Here is an 18,935-nt window from a genome sequence, read left to right as displayed (position 1 = left end):
CTTTCCATCTGCTGCTGCTTTCCTAGGAAGCAGTGAAGTTTCTTGAATGCTCTTTTCACAGATGATCTAAATGTTGTTGTTTGCTCTTTAATGTCATCTTGCAGAGGAAGACGATGCTGAGGAGGTGCCAGAACTTCAGGTATCTGGGAAAATTGGAGCAAAAAAGCAGAGGAAATTAGAAGAGAAACAAGCCAGGAAAGCACAGAGAGAGGTAAGCATTTCCTGCCACGTATAAAGCCCAGAGCAGAGCCTGAATCGTGTGATGCTTGGTTAAGAACTGGTAGTAACAGACACCCAGGAGAGTGTGATCACTACAACTGTTAGGATTTTGTTTTAAAAACATAAATTGAGCTTTTTATGTCACATCTCAAGGCTGTCACTCGCTGGCTTTCCACTGGGTTCTCTGGATTTTTAAGGGGAGGAGAAAGGAGTTACTCCTGGATGCTCTTTATGGGCTGTTTGCACTGGCTTGCAGCTCGATGTCAGTGCTGTCTGCCCTTAAGGGGGGGAAAAAAAACATCTTTCAAAAGCCCACACAGCATTGTTGTAAAAGTGGGTCTGCGATCAAAGCCGTGGGCAGTTGTGAGTAGTGGTTCATGTGCTCTCTTAGTGGGAAGACTCCCTACAAGTTTATCCAGATTTGCTGTTCTGTTGGAGGGTGAGGAGATAAAGAGCAGACCCTGTAATCAGCTGAAATCTACGTTGCAGTCAGTTTTTGCTTGAAATTTGGTTGTTAAACAGAGGCAAAGTGTACATAGCAAGCACGCTAACTTCTCAGTTGCTTGTTTTTAAATGTAAAGTGTGTAAAACTACTCATTTAAATACTTCTGCATTTCTTTTTTCAATTTTGCCCACCTCATTGCTGTTAATTCCAGGGAGACAACGGGTTTTGTGAAACTTGCGTTGTGCAGTGTGCTTGTGGATGGCTGCAAGTTTGCATTAATTTCTTCCAGTTCTTCTACTTGTTCTTTTACAAACTCGGTATAGTTCTGTAACGTGGAACGTGGGGTTGCAAGGAGGGGAAACAGCCCTGAAACAGCCTTTGCATAAAAGGTGAAGTGCACAATGGACTTGATGCATCTGTTTTTTAAAAAAACAAGTGTTTCTGACTACATTTCTAATATGTAGAGGGTCCAAACAAAGCCAGTGAAACCCGTGCTGAGACTTTTAGAGTAACCTGAACTTTAAATGCCATTTCTCCTTTACACCGGTGTGTTCTATAGATAGGGTGGTTGGTAATAAACAAACTAGATTGTTATATAAGCTTCCATTACGATCCTTTTCTCACTCATTCTGTGCTAACCATTTTGTCATTACTTTCCGTGTTCATTCTGTTTAATTACCCCCTTTTTTTTTTTTTGTGGAAAATTTGAGCAGAGTTGAATGAAGATAAGCATCAGCTGGTAGAGTGAGGAATTTTTTTTTCATTTTAGAACGTGCTGATTTTTATTTTCCCATGTAGACAAATAAATTCCTTGGTTAGGTCTTTTTTTGCTGAAACATTCAAAGCCACAAATCCTCCATTTCAGTGTCTTCTGCTTGTTCTCCTAACATATTTTCAAATTTAAGTGTACTAAATAGGCTAAAAACAACTTTTAAAAAATAAATCTCTAAAAAGAAGACCCTAAGCACTTAAAAAAAAAAAAAAAAAGTCTTTGCTAGGTTTGGTTTAAAATAATAGTAAAATGATTTCAAGTCATTTACTTTCAGAGATTCTCCCCAGGTTAATGATAAAGTTTGAATGTATTTGGTTTTACAGATCATCCCCCTCTCCGTTTTTTCTTCACCTTAGAATCCGTTCTAGCTAAATTTTAAGGGAAAAGTCGTGTTATTCCATCATATCTCTATACAAATAATTTCATATGCATGTACCCAGCTTGAAAATGATTATTGAGAAGCAGATAACGTAAGGGTAATTTTAAAACTTAGGCAATGTTAAGTATTTTGAAGGTCTAGGGGGAAAAGAAGTTAAATCATAATTACTTGTTTTATTAGTTTTTTTAAATTCTGAACAGGCATACAAGGAAGATAGTGAGAAAACTCCCCATGGCCTCACAATACGAAATTACAAAATCTATATTCAGGAGGATTAAAGCTTCTCTTGCATAACGCTACGTGTTTTTTTTTTTGTTTTTTTTTTTTGTTTTAAGGCTGAAGAAGCAGAGCGAGAGGAACGGAAAAAACTTGAGTCAAAGAGAGAGGAGGAAAGGCGGAAAGAAGAGGAGAGAATACGTCTCGAGGAAGAGCGACAGGTGGGATTGGTTGTAGTTACACATGGAAATTCCAACCAAGTTGGGCTTTGAGGTTGATTAGAGGTTTTACAGAGAAGCAGAATTCCCTTTGGTTTTCAATACTATTGTATACGTCTTTTATTATTTCTTTATTGCTCCATTTTATATGAATTGCAGTAATGCTCGGTGATTTCAGTTGTGGGTCGTAGCGTTGCTCCCCCAGGTGCTTGGCAGAAGTGAAAGCCCCTGCTCCAAACACCAGTACACACCAGTACCCAACAAAACCCAGTCTCCTGGCAGTGGATCCAGCAGCCTGCCTGCTGCAGCTGTGTGCCGTAGTGACAGATTTGATGGACAATTTGTTATGTTGACAAACATAGCTGTTAAAGTTGGCTGTTGGTCTGTCTGGGATCTGTCTAAATGTGAATATATGAAGAAAGGAGTTGCATCAAACAGCAGGTGAAGTTCTGGGGGTGCCAGCTTGGTGACTGATAGAAGTGTGGGTATCAGAATCGTAGAATAGCACGGGTTGGAGGGGACCTCTGCAGGTGCTGTGCTCTGTCCTCCTGCTCCAGTGATGTCCAGTCACAGCAGGTCGCTCAGAACCTCGTCCAGCCAAGCTTTGAATGCCTCCACGGATGGAGATTTCTCAACCATGCAGGGCCTCGCTTGCAGTGTTTGATTACACCCCTGATAAAACTTCTCATGTTGCAACTTGTGCCGGTTGCTGATGCTCATTAGCTCTGCCTGTCCGACAGCTGTAACCAGCAGGGCAGAAAGCGAAAGACGCTAGCAACCGATTTTGCAACTGTCATGTAAAATTATACAATTTTATTCTAATTAAGCACATTTGCATGCACTTCACAATTAAAGATTTTGAAGCTGAGCGTATATGAAGGTGTGTGGTAGCGGGAGTGACCCAGAAAAACAGATCCTGTGCGACTGAAATGCCTTTGTTAAATAGCTGCATCAGTGGGGGTGGCAAACTTATTTCAAAACTGCTTTGTGTATTCTAGGCATCAGAGCTGCTGGCTGAGAACTAGGAGGGAGCTTCGTGCTCCTCGCTGCTTGAGCAAGTCGTGTGGTAGCTCTGCAGAGTGCTTCTGGAGGCAAGGGCCAAGGTGTTCTGTGCTGAATAATTGCTGTCCCAGGGGAGTGGAGCCATCAGCTTTCAGCACAAATTTTCCATGATATATGTGATTGGAGATCTGTGTCTGTGCTTTGTTGTGAGCAGATTTATTTTAATTTGTTCTACGCAGGAACTGTATGAGTAGGGTGGGTTGTTGATAACATTTTTAAAAGACATTTTTCCCTTCTGCTGAAGGCATGAAGGCAGGATAAAGACATTTTTTAATCATTTTTCCATACATTATGCACATATGAAAGATCTCATAGATACAATCTATTTTCTACAAGGTACATCTTATGTTTACACTCCAAAAAAATCTATTTTTCTTGAACTGTCTTGTTCCCTTTCCTTCAGTAGAAGGCTCCTGAATTTCAGAAAAATTGTATGAGGAGAATGTCAGTTCTACAACGCCAGGCTATGTAACAGGGTCCAAGACTTTGCTTAAAAAAACTTAAAGAAACTTCTAGGGGACCAAGTATTCCAACACTGGAGTTCTAAGGAAAGATGTACCAGTTCAGAAGTATCTAACAGTGGCCAAGGCATAACCCTGAGGTTGGATAACTCATCTTGGCTAGTCTGAGCCACTCCTGTGCGTAGCTGAGCTGTTTTGTGACACAGAACCATCAAACCTGGTTTCCTATGGATCTCTGTCTCCTACTTTTCCCCTTCTTGTGCAATTCACTGGCACCAGCTTCTGCCTTGTGGTCCATGTGACTGCTCTCCTTTTCTCTTACACGTTTCCCATTTTTCCCCCTCATACTTCCAGTGCAGAAAGAGACAAGATGAGCTCTGTTTGCCTATAAAGTACCCATCTACTGCACATCCTGCTTGCTGTGGGATTTGTCCATCTTACAGGCATAAGAGACAACTCAGATGGCAAGTCTTCCTCTAGCAGTGTATCCTTAAATGTTTTGTCTTCACCCAGCTCCCTGACTTTTAAATTATTTTTCTTAAGATTTTGGGAATTTATTGATTGAAATAAAACATGAAGAGCCCGATGCTCCAGAGGGAAGTAGGAGGGCACCCTGGCTGGGTGCTAGCATTGCTTCAGCATCGCTTCGTTTAGAGGAGGCCAAAAAAGAGGTCAGTTCCTTTCAGTGGCAGCCAGCAAGGCAGGGGAATTGCTAATCAAACAGCAGTTGATCTTGGACAACCTGTTCCAAGTGGGCTGTAGTGCCAGACGAAGATGTTATCCTGGTGATTCCCTCCGAGTTGGGCCTGGGGTTTAGCAGTGCAGCTGGCTAATCAGGAGCAGTCAGCCGTGGTTGAAGAGTTGAGTTGCAAATAAGGGTGCAATTCTAACTAGGTAGAGATCTTTTCACACAGAAACTGCTTGTTAACATATTTAACTTTTTTTTTTTTTTTAAGTTGCCTTCTGTTCAATTTAGGGCTGAGTAATTTATTTTGGTCGAATGAGAAAAATGTCATTTGTTTTGAATTAGATTTTCAATATTCCTGATAAAAACTGTACTAAAACGCTTTAGGTGATAGCTTCCTTGGCTACTTAATTCTGTAATTTTAACTTTTTTTTTTTTTTTCTGGGGGATGTCTTTCTCCCCAGTAATTTTTATCAGGACAGCAAGCCACCCCACCAGCCTACATCACATTATTCTACTACTCGATAAAAGTGTATTCAATTTTAATTATTTTTTGCCTGGGTCTAAGACGAATAAGATAATCCATTTCCAGTGTGGATCAAATAAATGTCTCTGATGATATTTAATAGTCTTCCTCAACTGTTTTCTAATATTTTTAAGTCTGTGTCCATCGGAGTCTTTAACAGGAAGCAGAACAATTCAAGACATGTACGTGGTGAGGCTGTGTTGCTTGAGTTCCTGCTTCAGTCAGCCCAGAAAGCAACCTTACAGGGAGCGTGGTAATAACAAGACTTCAGTGCTGGAGACTTGACTTGGTGATAGGAGGGAAAATGAACTAATAGATACTCGATTTCTGCATGTGTAAGCACAGCCTGTCCTTATGATCATAACACTTTATCTTTAAAATCTTGTTACAAACTGATTGTATGGTGTAAAAAGTGCTGTCTTTCTATTCCAGGCTCATATAAAAGGAAGAGGGATTGTTGGGGGTTTGGTTAGTTTTTTTGGAATACATAGGATAAAATGTCATTTGTACATTCCTCTAGAGACAGGATTCTTCATTTCCACAAGTAACATTTTGTCCCCAGTAATCTCTTGTGGACTGTGCTTGTGGTGCAACTATTCCTCTCGATAAGTTTTAAGATGAAAACATGAGGTGATGAAAGGTAGCTCAAGTGGTGATTGATAGTCATGAAATTACAAAACAGACGGTAGCTGACTACGATTTTGGAGGCAGCTTGGTTCCTGACATTTCTGTAGTTCACATAATCCCACAGAGCACCAGAAATTTCGAGTTTATTGCTGAAGTTTGTCTGAGAAATGTTATGGTTGTCAGATGGCTTCATTATTTTTCCCCTTCCTTTTCCAGTACATCAGATTATTTCTGCAGGTATAGTGACAGCAGGAAATCTGTTCTTAGTTTTTATTTCTCTACTCTCCTGCACTTCAGGAAATGTATTAGGACCAAGGATGAAGGCTTAAGACCTCCAGAATAAATGTCTTAACTGCATGCATTGGCCATGTTCTTCCGCTGCACGTTCAAAGGTTTGAATTCAGGCTTTCCCATAAATTTGGTGGCCAGGCTTTATTTAATTTAAATGCAAATAATTTTCATTACTGTATTTACAAGAGAACTTAAGTGGTGAGCAGCTAGTCTCCAAACAGCTTTGTTAGCTAAACTTCAGTTAAATGTTTTGTTTCTTTTTCCCAACCTCTCTCCCAGAAGCTGTTACCCAAATTTTGCTAACTTCTGTGAGCACAGAGATTGGCTTTGTGTCAAGGAGAGCTTCCTTTCAGCTGCACCCTTAAACTTCTGGCTGAAACCTATCCAGCAGCACTGGATTATTCCTGCCCCGTTAAACGCTGCCTAAAAGTTTGTCAGATAATGAGGGAAGCCAAACAGAGGAGGATACAAAATCAGGGCGTAGATCTTGTAGAAATCCCCCGGTGTTGATCTTCGATAAAGTCACCGGGACTGTTAACCCTTTCACATGCATCCCACGCAATGGTTTGAGACATGGAGTGTAGTGGAAATAATGAATTCTCGGGTCAGATGGAAACCCACTTTCCTCTATATGCAAACAGACACCTCTCTCCAATTATTTTGGGCCAGTTCTACGCAATGACCTACAAGTGGGAACTGTAGCTTCAGGGGGGCTACGGGGGCTAACATCTCACATATTCTTGAGAAAAAGAACTCCCTGGTTCTATTCAAATATATTTGTATGCACATATAAATAAAATGTGGTTGCCCCCTGGCTCCAGTGTTGCGGACCAGATAATATATTTTTAAATTCAAGTTTCCTTTCCAGTGTTCTGCTGACCTGATTGGCTATGCATGCGAGGAAGCTCCTTTTATAATTGGCATTTGCTTCAGCTCTGCTTTACCCTGGGGATTTCCCTTTCACTCTTGGAGTTTTTTAGTGGTGAGATGGTTTACCAACCGACACCTTATCAATGAGAGCGAACTTCCTCTGATGTTGCAAAACAGTGTCTCTATACAAAGCCTCGCATATTGCTCGCCTAAGAGCTTTTTTTTTTTCCTGTGCACAGGGATTTTTGTAGATTTTACTCCCTCAGCCTACCTTTTGCTCTGCTAAGGAAACTGCTTATGCAGATGCAAGGCTCGTGGTGATCTCCTCTATGTTAAAATGCAGCCTTGCACGGGGTGTGCTGCCTGCAAATCCGTTGCAGTGTGAGCTGCTCTTGAAACACAGCTTGATACAGCAGAGAAACTGCCAGGCTTCCACTGAGCAAGCTACCCGTGGTTGTGAAATAAAAGGCCACAGTGGGAGTGGGGTCTGGTGGTTGTTCGCTGTTTTATTAAAACAAGGTCTGTGTTGCTCAAGCACAGCTGTGCCCAAAGTTTCCAGAGTCAGGAAACCTCATTTAGGTAGGGGTTCTGCTTTGCATTTAAGTACCTAAATAAAAATGGGCTGGATCTTCAGAGCTGCAGGAATGGAGGATTGGATAATGATCCCGAGGGTGCTGCTGGAGCTTTTGGAAACTAAGACCCTGAAGTTTCAACTCTTTGACATTTAATCATGTAAGAATGGGTACCAAGTTTCAAAATGTTGGGTTTTTTATTCCATGTAGCATTACATGAACATCAAGGTGTGTGTGCTTCTCAGCAGAGGCTTCCACTGACTGGTTGGCGTTTCAGTCTCCTCCTCATCCACAACCAGGGTGGTTCTGGAGGCTGGTGGAGACGACTGAGTTTCAGGTGAAGCATGAGTTTACACACTTTACTGAAAATTAACTTCTTTATTAGTACAAAATGAAAAGCTTGCTGCAGACTCTCTCTGCTCTGATTTTGGTGGGATGAGGACTGGTAGGAAACACTTGTTCTGCCTTTCTAAAGGTTTTATTTTCTGTCTGAAAAGTGGCAAGGGGGAGGAATCTCAGAAATAAATGTGCTGTGTCATATCATTTACTTGTCAAGTCCCTGTTTGCTTCCTGCAGGACCTGCACTAACAGCACAAGAACTGGATGCTAAGTGAGGAGGATCTCTTTGGTCCATGAACCTCAGAGCATTTGGTGTAGGAACTGATGTGCTTTCCCTCATTCTGCCTGTAAGAAAACAGCTACAAGCAAGGAACAACTGATAGCAGTTGGTGACTGAGGAAAGTCCAGCCTTTGCTCTACCTTCCTCACTCACAGGGAGATCTCTTCCACTTCGCAGTAGAATAAGCTGCTTCTAAACGCTGTGTTTGTCAGCAGCTTGGCCCTTTATCTGATCTGGAGGAGCCGTGGTGCAGCACACAACCAGCAGGGAAAGCTGCTTAGGAGAAGCTCTCAGAAAAGCTACTTATCATCCAGGCCGATATCGCTTAGTGTCGGTGTCACCTTAAATGGGTTACTGCCTTGAAAGCTAGAGGCTGCTTCAATATCTTCTTGTAGGACAGTGCTGTAAGGGTCCTCACCTGATAAACCTTCAGAGGCTGTAATCCCTCAGCCAGCCCAAACAGAGCTCAAGGAGCATTCCCAGGATCCAGAAGGGTTTATGGTGCCAAGAGCTGGGGTCTGCTTCCAGCTGTAAGCCTAAAAGTTTTCAGATTCCTCTGGATTTCAGCTGATGGAAGGCTGGGATCTCGTGCAGTTGGCACAACTGATATTTTTGATGTCATTAAGATGATCGTTGAGCTCAAGGTAAAATGTGGGCAGAAGGCAACGATCTGAAAGGAGCCTCACAGCAAACCCAGGTCCTCGGTGGGCAGGTGGAACAGAAGGAGCCTGCAGAGCAGTGGAAGGACAGGGTGCGGTGGGAAGTCAGAGCTGACCACACCTGGTATAAGGAGGAGGTTGAGAAGTGTCTCCCAAAGTGCCAGAGATGCACAGAGCGTGTGGGACTTGGGAAGTTGGGGCTTTGCCATGCAAGGTGTCAGGTGAGACTCACAGCAAGCAGGCAGAGTTGGTCCAGTAGTGACTGATAACGTGGCTGTTTGGTCAGAGAAAGGAGAGAAGGAGGAAATATTTGAGTGGTTCCCTTTCATTTTTTCCCCCTCCTTCTAACGAAGACGTGATCAGAGTGGGAGAGTTCGTCCTTCAGGTGCGTTACAGTAAAACCCATCGAAAACAAATCCACACTGCGGCAGGCCCCCGGTTTGGGTAAGATTTAGGTGGGTGAGGACAGAAACGAACGTGCTTCAAAAAAAAAAAAAAAAACAAAAAGCGGGCAGCTGAAGGTGAGCATCAGCAGTTACCAAATTTCCGTGCTGCCGGGATTTCCCCAGCACCCCACCCATCACCAAAGGGAGGTGGCCCAGCAATTCTCTCTCCCCTAAGCACACACATGCATTACCACTGAACTCCACCGCAGTTGATATGAAATTAGAGTGGGGAGGGGCAAAGGAACCTGACGAGTAAAGATGTGGGGGTTTTTTAATTCAATTTAATTTTTTTAATTCATTTAATTCATACAGGGGGCTCTCAGACTTGCAAGAAGCCATACATGGGATCCATTTAATCAGTAGGGTTAGAGTGTTTTGGGGGGTTTATGTATAATCCACGAGCTGTTTTTTCATGGGAATGCAACCTGTCTGAATCTGACCCTACACCTCCCATGCAGCTGCTGTGTGCCTGGCACTCTTCCACATGCCCCAGTGTGGTGGTGTAAAACTCGCTGAAATGACCCTTTAACAGACAGTGGGGTTGCAGCAGGTTTTTCCCTGCCCACCTCCTGCTGGTTGCTTTTCCCAGTGCAGTTGTACAAAGTCATCTCTCCTTTTGCTTTGAACCAGCTCACAGATCAGCTTTTCTTTTTACAGCTTCAATCGTGGTTCGGTTTAAGTAATAAGGTACGTGAGGCAGTGCAGGGAGAGTGGCCGGGTTTTGAGTTGTTTGCTGAAAAAGCTTCTGGAAATACTTAGCGTTATGGAGGCCTCTCCAACCAGCAGGAACCACGAGGGCTGACATGCTGTAGCTATCAAAGCCTTTTTGCAGACCACCTGGAGACACGCTGCTGCTCACAGTGTGAAAATGTAGGAGCTGGAAAACAAGCAGATTTGGGTTTTTAAGGAAACCACAAGTGCAGGACTGGTAGCTGACTGCTTTGCTGGTCTCGCAGCAGACACACCTACAAGTGTGTGGTGAAAATGGAATTACTGATATGAGTGTGCAGCTGTGCTTTAAAAAAAATAAGATTCTGTTCTTCAAGCAGGTAAGGAAGGTGGGAATGGGTCTTGTTTGTTTGTTGTTAGACCTTCCAGAAAGGAAAATAGTGCTCAGTTGTTGCTCTGTTGTAAATCGGACGCTGTCTTTTTAATATTTTTTTCATAGACCTATTTAGAAATTATTTGCCTGAGCACTTTTTTTCAATTTTTGCCATTTTTTTCTCATTTCAACTCACGTTAAATCACAACTTCTGTAATAGACCAGGGGAAGAACCTTATTCTCGTATTTCCAGGATGGAGATTCAATTTGATGTACTTACAAGAAAGAACAATTGCTGTCGCTTCCAAATGAAATGTGGTTATGTTGTTCTTGGCACCTGTAACGCAAGGAAAAAATTACTGCTGGGCTTTTGCTAATAATCATTACGGTGATGAATGACCCAGAAAATGGTCTCGTTTTGTCTCAGGAGCTTCCTCAGATCTGTAATTTGTTGTTTTTTTTTAGATGAGATAGAGGTTAAAAATGGCTTTGACTTTTCAGATACAGTAAGATCCTCTTAGTCCTGCTTTTCTCATCCTTGAAAGTTGCTGGCATTCCTTTTCATGACTTCTCAGGAGTTTGGTTAAATGTGGCTGGGACCTAATACACTTTTTCTCTCTGCAGTTTTAATTGAAGAGTGACACTCCTGTGCCTATTTCTGATACCTGCTGGGTTTGTTTTACATGCTCTCTTTTTAAATACAGCCATTTTTCAGTATGCTTGATGACCTGTTCCTGTCTTAATGGAACAAGTGTTTGCTTTCGAGCCATTTAGGGAAGCAATTACCAATTAGTGTCACAGATGCAGGGTGACAAGTGTTTAGGAATCAATACAGTTGTTCTTTAGGGGATCGATTCTTGTGCTGATAGTAAAGGAAAGCACAGAGGCTCTCACTTAAACTCGAAGAACTCACATTTCTAGGTATTAATCAGTCCTTTACGATGTGACAGCAAGCAGAGGCTGGTGGAGCTGGAATCTCATTGTCCTCTGTGCTGCACTAACATAAATTTCTCTGCAGCAGAAACTGGTGTAAGGAAACCTTCTCCTTCTGGGTGAAGACAAATGTATAAGCTTTTGAGACTAGCAAAAGAAATGTTGAAATAAAATCACAGAAAGCTGCAAAACGATGAGTGCCAAGTAAAATCCTGTTCTTATTTGACATACTTTTTATGTAACCTGTCACATTAAAAACTTGACATTGCAGTCTGGCCGTGGATGGGTGACTCTTCTACATTGCCCAGCGTGCATCACCACTCCCCTGATTCAGGGCTTAGAGTTTTCTGGGTCAGTAATTTATTTTTTGCATGTGATTTTGAAAACTTTGACATTTTTCTCACTTTAGGTAACCGAAAGTATTTTTATTGCACATAACTAAAAGTGGAGCCTGTAGGCTTTGATTAACAGTCAAACTTGTAAAATAACTTTTTTTTTTTTTTAATGCAATCACATCTTTCTCCCTAGGTACAAAACAATTGCTACGGTTCTTTACATCCCATGCAGACATCCCTTGCTTGCATGTCTTTAGAGATTTACCTGAAACTCTTACTTCATGCACACAAGTGGGCACCAGGATAACTCTTTGTGATCCCTCCCATCGGACCCCAGGCAGCTCAGAGCAAAATTGGGGCTAGTTGCTGAAAATGTGGATGTTGCATCAAAGTGCAGTTAGGGGCAGGAACTTCCTGTCACGGGAGCTGCAGAAGAAATGTGTTCATGCAAATTAAGACAAGAGTTTGCTATATAGGAGGGTTTTTTTTCCCCGTGGTAGACCTCTTTAGAGCCAGCCTAGGTGTATTCTGTGCGAGCTTACATCACCATGTCAGATGGTTTCTGTCTTAAGGGTGGCAGAGCAGCTTGTGAATTTAATGATGCCATCGAGGGAGAACTTAAGATGCATTCTGGAAGCTTTTTGTCTGCTGTCACAGTGCAACCAGGCTGCAGATAAAGGAGATGCTCCTGTACTTAGAGCTAAACCTCCTTTGGGCGAGGAGCAAACTGATCACTTGTCGTCTTTCCTGTCCAGGAAGAGGAGAAAAGGAAGGCAAAAGAAGAAGAGGAGAAGAGAGAGTATGAAGAGTACCTGAAGCTGAAGGAGAGTTTTGTAGTTGAAGAGGAAGGGGTGGAAGAAAAAATGACAGAGGAAGAGGTAGGTACCTTAGTTCCTTACTGCAGCTTCCTTTGTCTTTGTTAGACTTGGATTGTCCTTACTACATTCTGCCTCTTGTAAAATGGGATCAAACCAAATGTTTTTGCTTTTAAAAGTTAAGCTGTGTAGATGGTACATGTTCACCTGGAGTATTTCCTGGGGAATGCTGCAGTTCCTTGCTCCAGACTGTCAGTTCTAAGGCAAGTGCATGTCTCTGGAAATGAGTCCTCTCCTCCCTTCGTGTAAGGACAGAAATAAAACTCATCCCAGGAGTCAGACATCCTTACACTGTCGTCAGCTCTGCCCTACCCGTGTACCGTGTGCTGGTGAGCCAGGTGAAAGCAGGGCTAAATTTGTCCACATATCTTCAGGGAAATTGTTAGTTTTTTGGTGTTATTTTCTGGAGGAGCAGAGTTGCTGTAAAATCAAATGAAAAAATCAAGCTGGGACAAAACTTGTAACACTTCTAGTAAGAGAAATAACAGGACACAGCTTAGGTGCCTGTGGGTTTTCCACTGGAAAGCTGTCCGTTTGGTGTTGCAAGTGACTGTTGGTTTTGATAGCATTTCGAAGCCTGCATAATGTTCTAGCCTGCTCCTCCTGTGGCTGCCTGCAGGCGAGCTGCTGGGGATGGTGGTTGAAATGTGATACTTGACATAATAGCGCTGCAAACTTGAAAAGGTTCTGTTGTGGGAGGCAGTGTTCTTAGTCTGCTGAGAAAAAAAAAAAAAAAGACACGTTAGACTAATTTTAATTGCTGTCAAATGCTGAAATGGCTCCGGGGTGGCAGCTGTCAGATTGGAGCCATCCTATCGATTTCATGATGGGTAACTTTTTTTTTTTTTCCAGGGTCGTGTGGGTTTGTTCCCCTTGCTCCTCAGCTCAATTCCCCTTTTTGAACTGAATGGGTTTGCACTTAGCACAACTGGGAGTGGCTTTGGGCTGAGGTGTTTGTAATTCTTCAGAACACCTTGACCTTAGCCGTATGTTCTCCCTGAGGAACCCTTCCTTTTAGCAGAAATTCCTCTATCGTGCTGGGATTAACACCGAGAAGTTGTATCTTGCTATTGAAAATCCCTTCAAAACCAGGAGCTAGGAAGTGTTTATTGACAGGCAACTGCGTGAGCACAGACAAGGAGAAATTAATTTTTCTATATGTGGGAGCAGGGAAGGGTGTTCCTGGCTCAGAGGAGCCTGGGAGGCAGTTGATGATGCACAGATCTCAACATAAAATATCTTTGGTAAGGGCGGGGAGGTAGAACTTTAATAGCAGGCGATTTGAAAGTCGTCTTCAGAAACAATCACAGGTACACGGTTATTTGGAGACATCCGCCTTTGAAAGATGCCAGGCTGTCCTTCTGTCTGCTGGCTGATGATGCATGGAGGCGTTTTGGTGTCCTGTTACAACGGCAAACTCTGCCGTGTGGGTTTGGGGGCAGCCTGCCGAAACCCCTGCTTGAAGTTAAGGGCCTGAGCCTGCAGTTAGGCAGTTAATTAAGGCTGATTGATTTCCAGGGTTGCAGGGTAACCCGATCTCCTGTTAGCTGAAACGCACCTTGTTTGCATTGCCTTTGAAAATTGAGCCACTTCTATTAAAATACCGGATTTCAGGTGCATAGCTTTGAAAAGGGCTCGAGCTTCCACATGTGCTGTGCAGCTGTGTGCTACACTTGACCATCTGCCTGAGCCATCTCCTGAATCACTCTGTACTTCACAAAAGTGTACAAAATGTCCTCGGTGTATATGTGTAACTTAATACATGATGCACAGACTCACCCATATGCGGTTATTTCAGAGTACGTATGATGTAAAGAAGAAAACATTCCAGGATTTCCTTCCTTTCAAAAAAAGCCTTAAACACAAATTGTGCTTGAGCCATGTTCTGGCTTAGAAAATACCTATCATATATTTCTAGTCAAGATTAAATCTATTTTTTCTCCATTTCAAAATCTCCTCTGTGTTTTTGTAAAACTTTAGAAGTATGCATGCTAAACACTCTTATAATATTTGTACTAAGCAAGTTTCTGATGCATTTAATGTATATGAATTTAAAATAATGATTGTTTTCCTTGCTGTATCCAGTCTCGCAGCTTTCTAATGGAATTTCTCGAGTATGTTAAGGTAAGTAGGCCTTTCTCCACCTTCCATGTGTGAAATAGCTGTGTCAAAGAGCTGACTTGCAGAAAGAAGGGAAATCCTTACTTCCTCTTAGATTTACTTAAATATTCAACAAGTAACAAAAGTGGTGGCTTAGATAAAGCCTTCATTATTCACTTAATCATGCATGAATGTGTCCATCATCGTTAACGTGACATTAATTATAGCTTTGTCTTGGCTTTTGGGGGCAAGATCGTAGCTCTTACCCTAATTCATAAGGTAGGTGTGCATGAACTCTGCACCTGGTGGGTCACCCTCAGGGTTTATGAACAGAAACATTTGCTGTTGAGTGGGATTTGGGACGTTTGAGCTTTTTGTTTGTGAATATCAGCTACTGATGTAGAAAGCAATCTCCACATCTCAGCTCAGCATGAATGAGAATTGCTGTGCCAGCATGTGGCCTGCCATGCAGGATGTGTTTGTTTGAAACACCGGCATCGTAAAGGTCACTCAAACCTTATGCGTGGTTTCTTTTCTTGCTTTTATTTGTGCAAATGACAACGCTGTCTCGATGGTATTTTTAGGGGTATTTAAGGAAAGGATAACTTGTTTTTAACAGGGTGTGTTTTAGTCTACCTCTCATGATATGACATGGTTGGTTATTTAAAACCTGTGATGTGTTCATGAGGTTTTCCACTTTTGATCTGTAACAACAAATGCTTCTTCCTCCCCTATCGGTACATCCAAATTCAAACGTGCTTTTCTACTCTTAGTCTAACAAAAGTCATGCAAATCTTTTGTCCTCATTAGTCCCTTTGGGCCTTTAGTGGAAACTGGACTCTTGTCTGAGAACATATTGCGACTGTGTGAAAAGTTTCACCTAATCATAATAATCAACCTCCTAATCATTCCGTTAACCCAAAATCCCACATTCTGGGTTGGTTTTGCATCTCCACTACCCCACAAAGAACTCGGAGTTACAGACGTGTTTGTCTTTCCTGGTAATTTTACACCAGGAATCAATTTGAGTGATTGCTGTCCAAGTCTGGAAAATGCCTTGATGGTTCCAGGGTTACCACAAGGCTATACTGCAAGCATCTTCTGCTGTGCTGCTCTCTGCTTTGGCTGTCTTTGGGACTTTTGGTATATCCCATCGCCGCAGGGCCACAGTGGGAGGCTGTGTTCTTTTCACAGAATCTATAGAATGGTTTGGGTTGGAAGGGACCTTAAAGATCATCTGATTCCAACCCTCCTGCTACGGGCAGGGACACCTCCCACCAGACCAGGTAGGTGGCAAAATGACTTCTGTCAAATGCTTTCTGATCTCCTGATCAGAAAGATCTCCTGATACCTGATCTCTGGTGGTAATTTGGAAATGTTTAAGCTAGCAGCACTCAGAGTTAGGGCACATCTTCATTGCTGCAACCCAAAAAAAAATAGCCCCCGATCGCTTACTGCATCCACAGCATAAGCCAGTCAGCTCAGCTCAGAAACACCACGAAATGCAGGTGAGATGGCTGAGAATAGCATGGAAAAGCTCATTAAAAAGCCTAATTAAAACTATAAAGTGAAAGTGAGCCATCAGTGCACTTCATTTCGGAGCCATGCAGTGGTTCCAGTGCTCCAGAAGGATTTCTCTGAAAGAGGGGGGAACTTGGAAGTGTCCACGTCTGCTAAAACATCCTCTGTTTCAGTCCCTTACTGTGGAAGGGGACTACGTGGTGTGGTGTGATCCCAGTCGCATGTTCCCTTCTGTGGCTTTTGAGGTTAATTCAAACCCTGAATTAACGAAATTGTGCTGCTCTTGACTCACAAACAAGCTGCCCGGAGATAACAGCAGGTGGAACAATAGGTTATGTCGGTGTCCCTTGGGATCTCCCACTAAAACTGGAAGGGCTTCCGAGGGATCACACAATAGGCTCTTGTTCTGCACGTTGCCCCGGTGGCTCTAATGGCTGGAACAGATTAGTCACAAAGTCTCAGTTCAGTGTTTAAGCACACGTATAGTTTTATATTAGTCACTTTTACTTGACGTCAGAGAAATTAAGCCTGTGCCGAAGCATCAAATTCAGAAGCGCTTCAACACCTGGCTTCCTATGCAGAAATCAGTTGTAGAACTGGGGCATCGCTTTCTTTTTACAAGTCTTATTACTTTTTTAATCTTGAAAGGATGCTTCATGCATAGGCTCTGCATTGCCCCCGTCTTCTGTTCTATTCCCAAAAACTATTGACTTGTTATCAAGAAGCAGAGCTAAGCTGCTAGTGGCGGTCTGCGAAACTTACAGAATTGAAAGAGCAATTGGCACTTTAAAAAATAAAATTGGATTTAGTCCTTTCTGTAGAATAATCTGTCTCACTGATATTACTGGCTGGAGGTAGCTCACCTCACGCTTCATTCTTAAGGGTGTTTGGAGTGAGATGCGGTCTCTTTTCTGCAGCCCTGCCTTGTGGGATTGCTTTAAAAGGGATTTTGCTCAAAGGCACCAAAAGGATTGAAGCCCCCCTGTTCTGCCCTTCTGAAAGCTGAACATCTGCCTTCCGTTGGGGCCCTCTTAGTCAGCGGTGCACATGACACACCTGTGAGCTATCTCAGCACCTCGGAAAAGAAAAATAAGTGGGCAGAGGTTAAAGACATGACAGGGTATCATTGAGTGCTTCGGAATTATAGGCAGCAGATTAAAACACCAAGCTCTGTGGTTGCTGTTGGAAAGGGATAGAGAAGGACTCAGAGGCTTTATTCCTTCCTTTCCTTTTATTTTTTTCTCCAACAAAACTTATGCTTGCAAAATAAGGAAAAAAGTTCTCTTCATCTTAATCCTGGGAGCTCTTGCTTTGTTTCCAACCTCGTTGGAGACAGCAGTGGAAGCACACCTGAAGTTAAATGGATTTGGTAAAGCATGGACGTTATATATATTGCTCTCTGAAAGTTAAACCTGCCTCTAAAACGTGGAGTGTGTGGTGGTGTCGTGCTGGCTTGGGACCTGATAATGTCATTATATTTCAGAGTGGCGGGGGAGTGGGTCCTGATTCCATCCCATCCTCTGCTCTCTTACTCACAGCAGGATCTGTAGTAGAAAGCTTCCAGTGAGCTTGGTCCCTGAGGGTGAATATCTGGAAGCGAAGGTTTAAATCCTGGTTTTCTCATTTGGATGTGGCTTTGCACCCCCTGCCCTTTTAAAAGAAGATGTGACGAACCTTGGCAGTTCCCAGCTCTGAGAACTGAATTCCATGGACTGGTTCCAAGTCCATGTGTTCAGTCCATGGTATTCAGTTCTCTAGCTTGGCTGCATCAAACTTCACAACTGCTAAGTCTGTGTGTGGCTTTTTTTCTTTTTTTTTGCCTGGTTTCATTAACGAAAAAGGTTCATCTATTTCAGCCTCTTTAGCCTTTCAGTGTCCTTCCAGTGTGCTCTCAGGATCAGAAACAAATGTGTTTGTCATTTGTAGCATTCCATCCAGTAACGTAAATGTGGCTTTACGTGTACAGCTCCTAGGAGTGCCCTCCAGAACGCTAACTGAACCGTTTTCAGAAGTTTTATTTTTCCCAAATTCCTCACAAACAACAGTGCATCCTTTGTCGATACAAACAGCGGTGCTGCACAAAACAGATGAGTTTCTAAAACTTTTTGCAGACCAGAAAACAGGAACCAAGTAGCTCCAGATGAGTGCACCAGGTGTTTTCTGTGTAATTCTCTGGAGCTACAGAGAAGCGTAAAACCAGATGTGAGCCCTGGTGACTGGCTCCTGCCTGAGAAAGGCTGCAGCAAGTCTCTTTCAAAAGCAAAATGAGAATTTGCAGTTTCTGCATCTGCCTTCGTTCTCAGACACCATCACGCGGCTTATGCAGGAGTGGGCTAGCAGCGCACGCCCAGCTCTGACTGGTTTAACAATATCTTCATTAGCTTAGGAAGGTGATTATGCCGTTAATACACATGGCATTCATAAAACAAACTAAAGCATTTAACATTTAACCCCTCTGAAGTTCTGTGTATGCTCTGGTACAGGCCAGCGATCGTTTTAAAAGGGGTTTTGAAACACCTCTCAAACAAAAAGGGATCTTGCCAAAGCACACTGGGGGTTAGAGGTGGCAGTTGAGAAATTTGGGGGCAGGGAGAACAGAGGCTTAATGCGCCTGTGCTCTCGTGTCCTGTAAGGGAACAAAAGGTTCAGGATGAGCCCTGGCAAATGTATTCGAGCCTTCGCTGAAGTGGGTCAGAGCATCCAGTCTTGCCACGGATCAGGCTGGTTTCAGTGATGTACCTTAGAGGTATTTGCCACAGAGAAGTGCTCACTATGAAAAGTTAGAATGACAGGTCCTACTTTGTCAATTAAATGCATTTTTATTTGAAAGGAAAAAGATATGCTAACCCTCGAGTTCATCAGCTGCACGTAACTCTTGTTTGTTTCCATAGAAAACAAAGGTAATTCAGCTGGAGGACTTAGCTTCCCACTTGGGTTTAAGGACACAGGTAAGTACTGCCTTTCGGGGGGCAGTTATAAGCAATAACTTTAAAAGCATGAGAGAGAAAGTGGGTAATTAAGGATAACACCTCCGCAACTGCTGAAAATGCTTGGATTTTTGT

At 42.8% G+C, this 18,935-nt stretch overlaps 1 protein-coding gene across 1 annotated transcript in view; it reads left to right on the top strand.

Moving 5' to 3' along the window:
• The window catches only part of DDRGK1 (DDRGK domain containing 1), a 36,623-nt gene that overhangs the window by 13,882 nt on the left and 3,806 nt on the right, over nt 1–18,935 (top strand). The window contains exons 3-7 of the mRNA XM_084286287.1: nt 105–211; nt 2,151–2,252; nt 12,133–12,255; nt 14,338–14,376; nt 18,765–18,821. Of these exons, the coding sequence (XP_084142413.1) occupies nt 105–211; nt 2,151–2,252; nt 12,133–12,255; nt 14,338–14,376; nt 18,765–18,821 (428 nt within the window). The remainder of the gene's footprint in view (nt 1–104; nt 212–2,150; nt 2,253–12,132; nt 12,256–14,337; nt 14,377–18,764; nt 18,822–18,935) is intronic.

The sequence above is a fragment of the Netta rufina genome, assembly GCF_964035555.1.
Source record: "Netta rufina genome assembly, chromosome: 4".
Taxonomy (NCBI): Eukaryota; Metazoa; Chordata; class Aves; order Anseriformes; family Anatidae; genus Netta; species Netta rufina.
The sequence above is the reverse complement of the archived record's forward strand: the minus strand, read 5'-3'. Positions and strand labels throughout refer to the sequence as shown.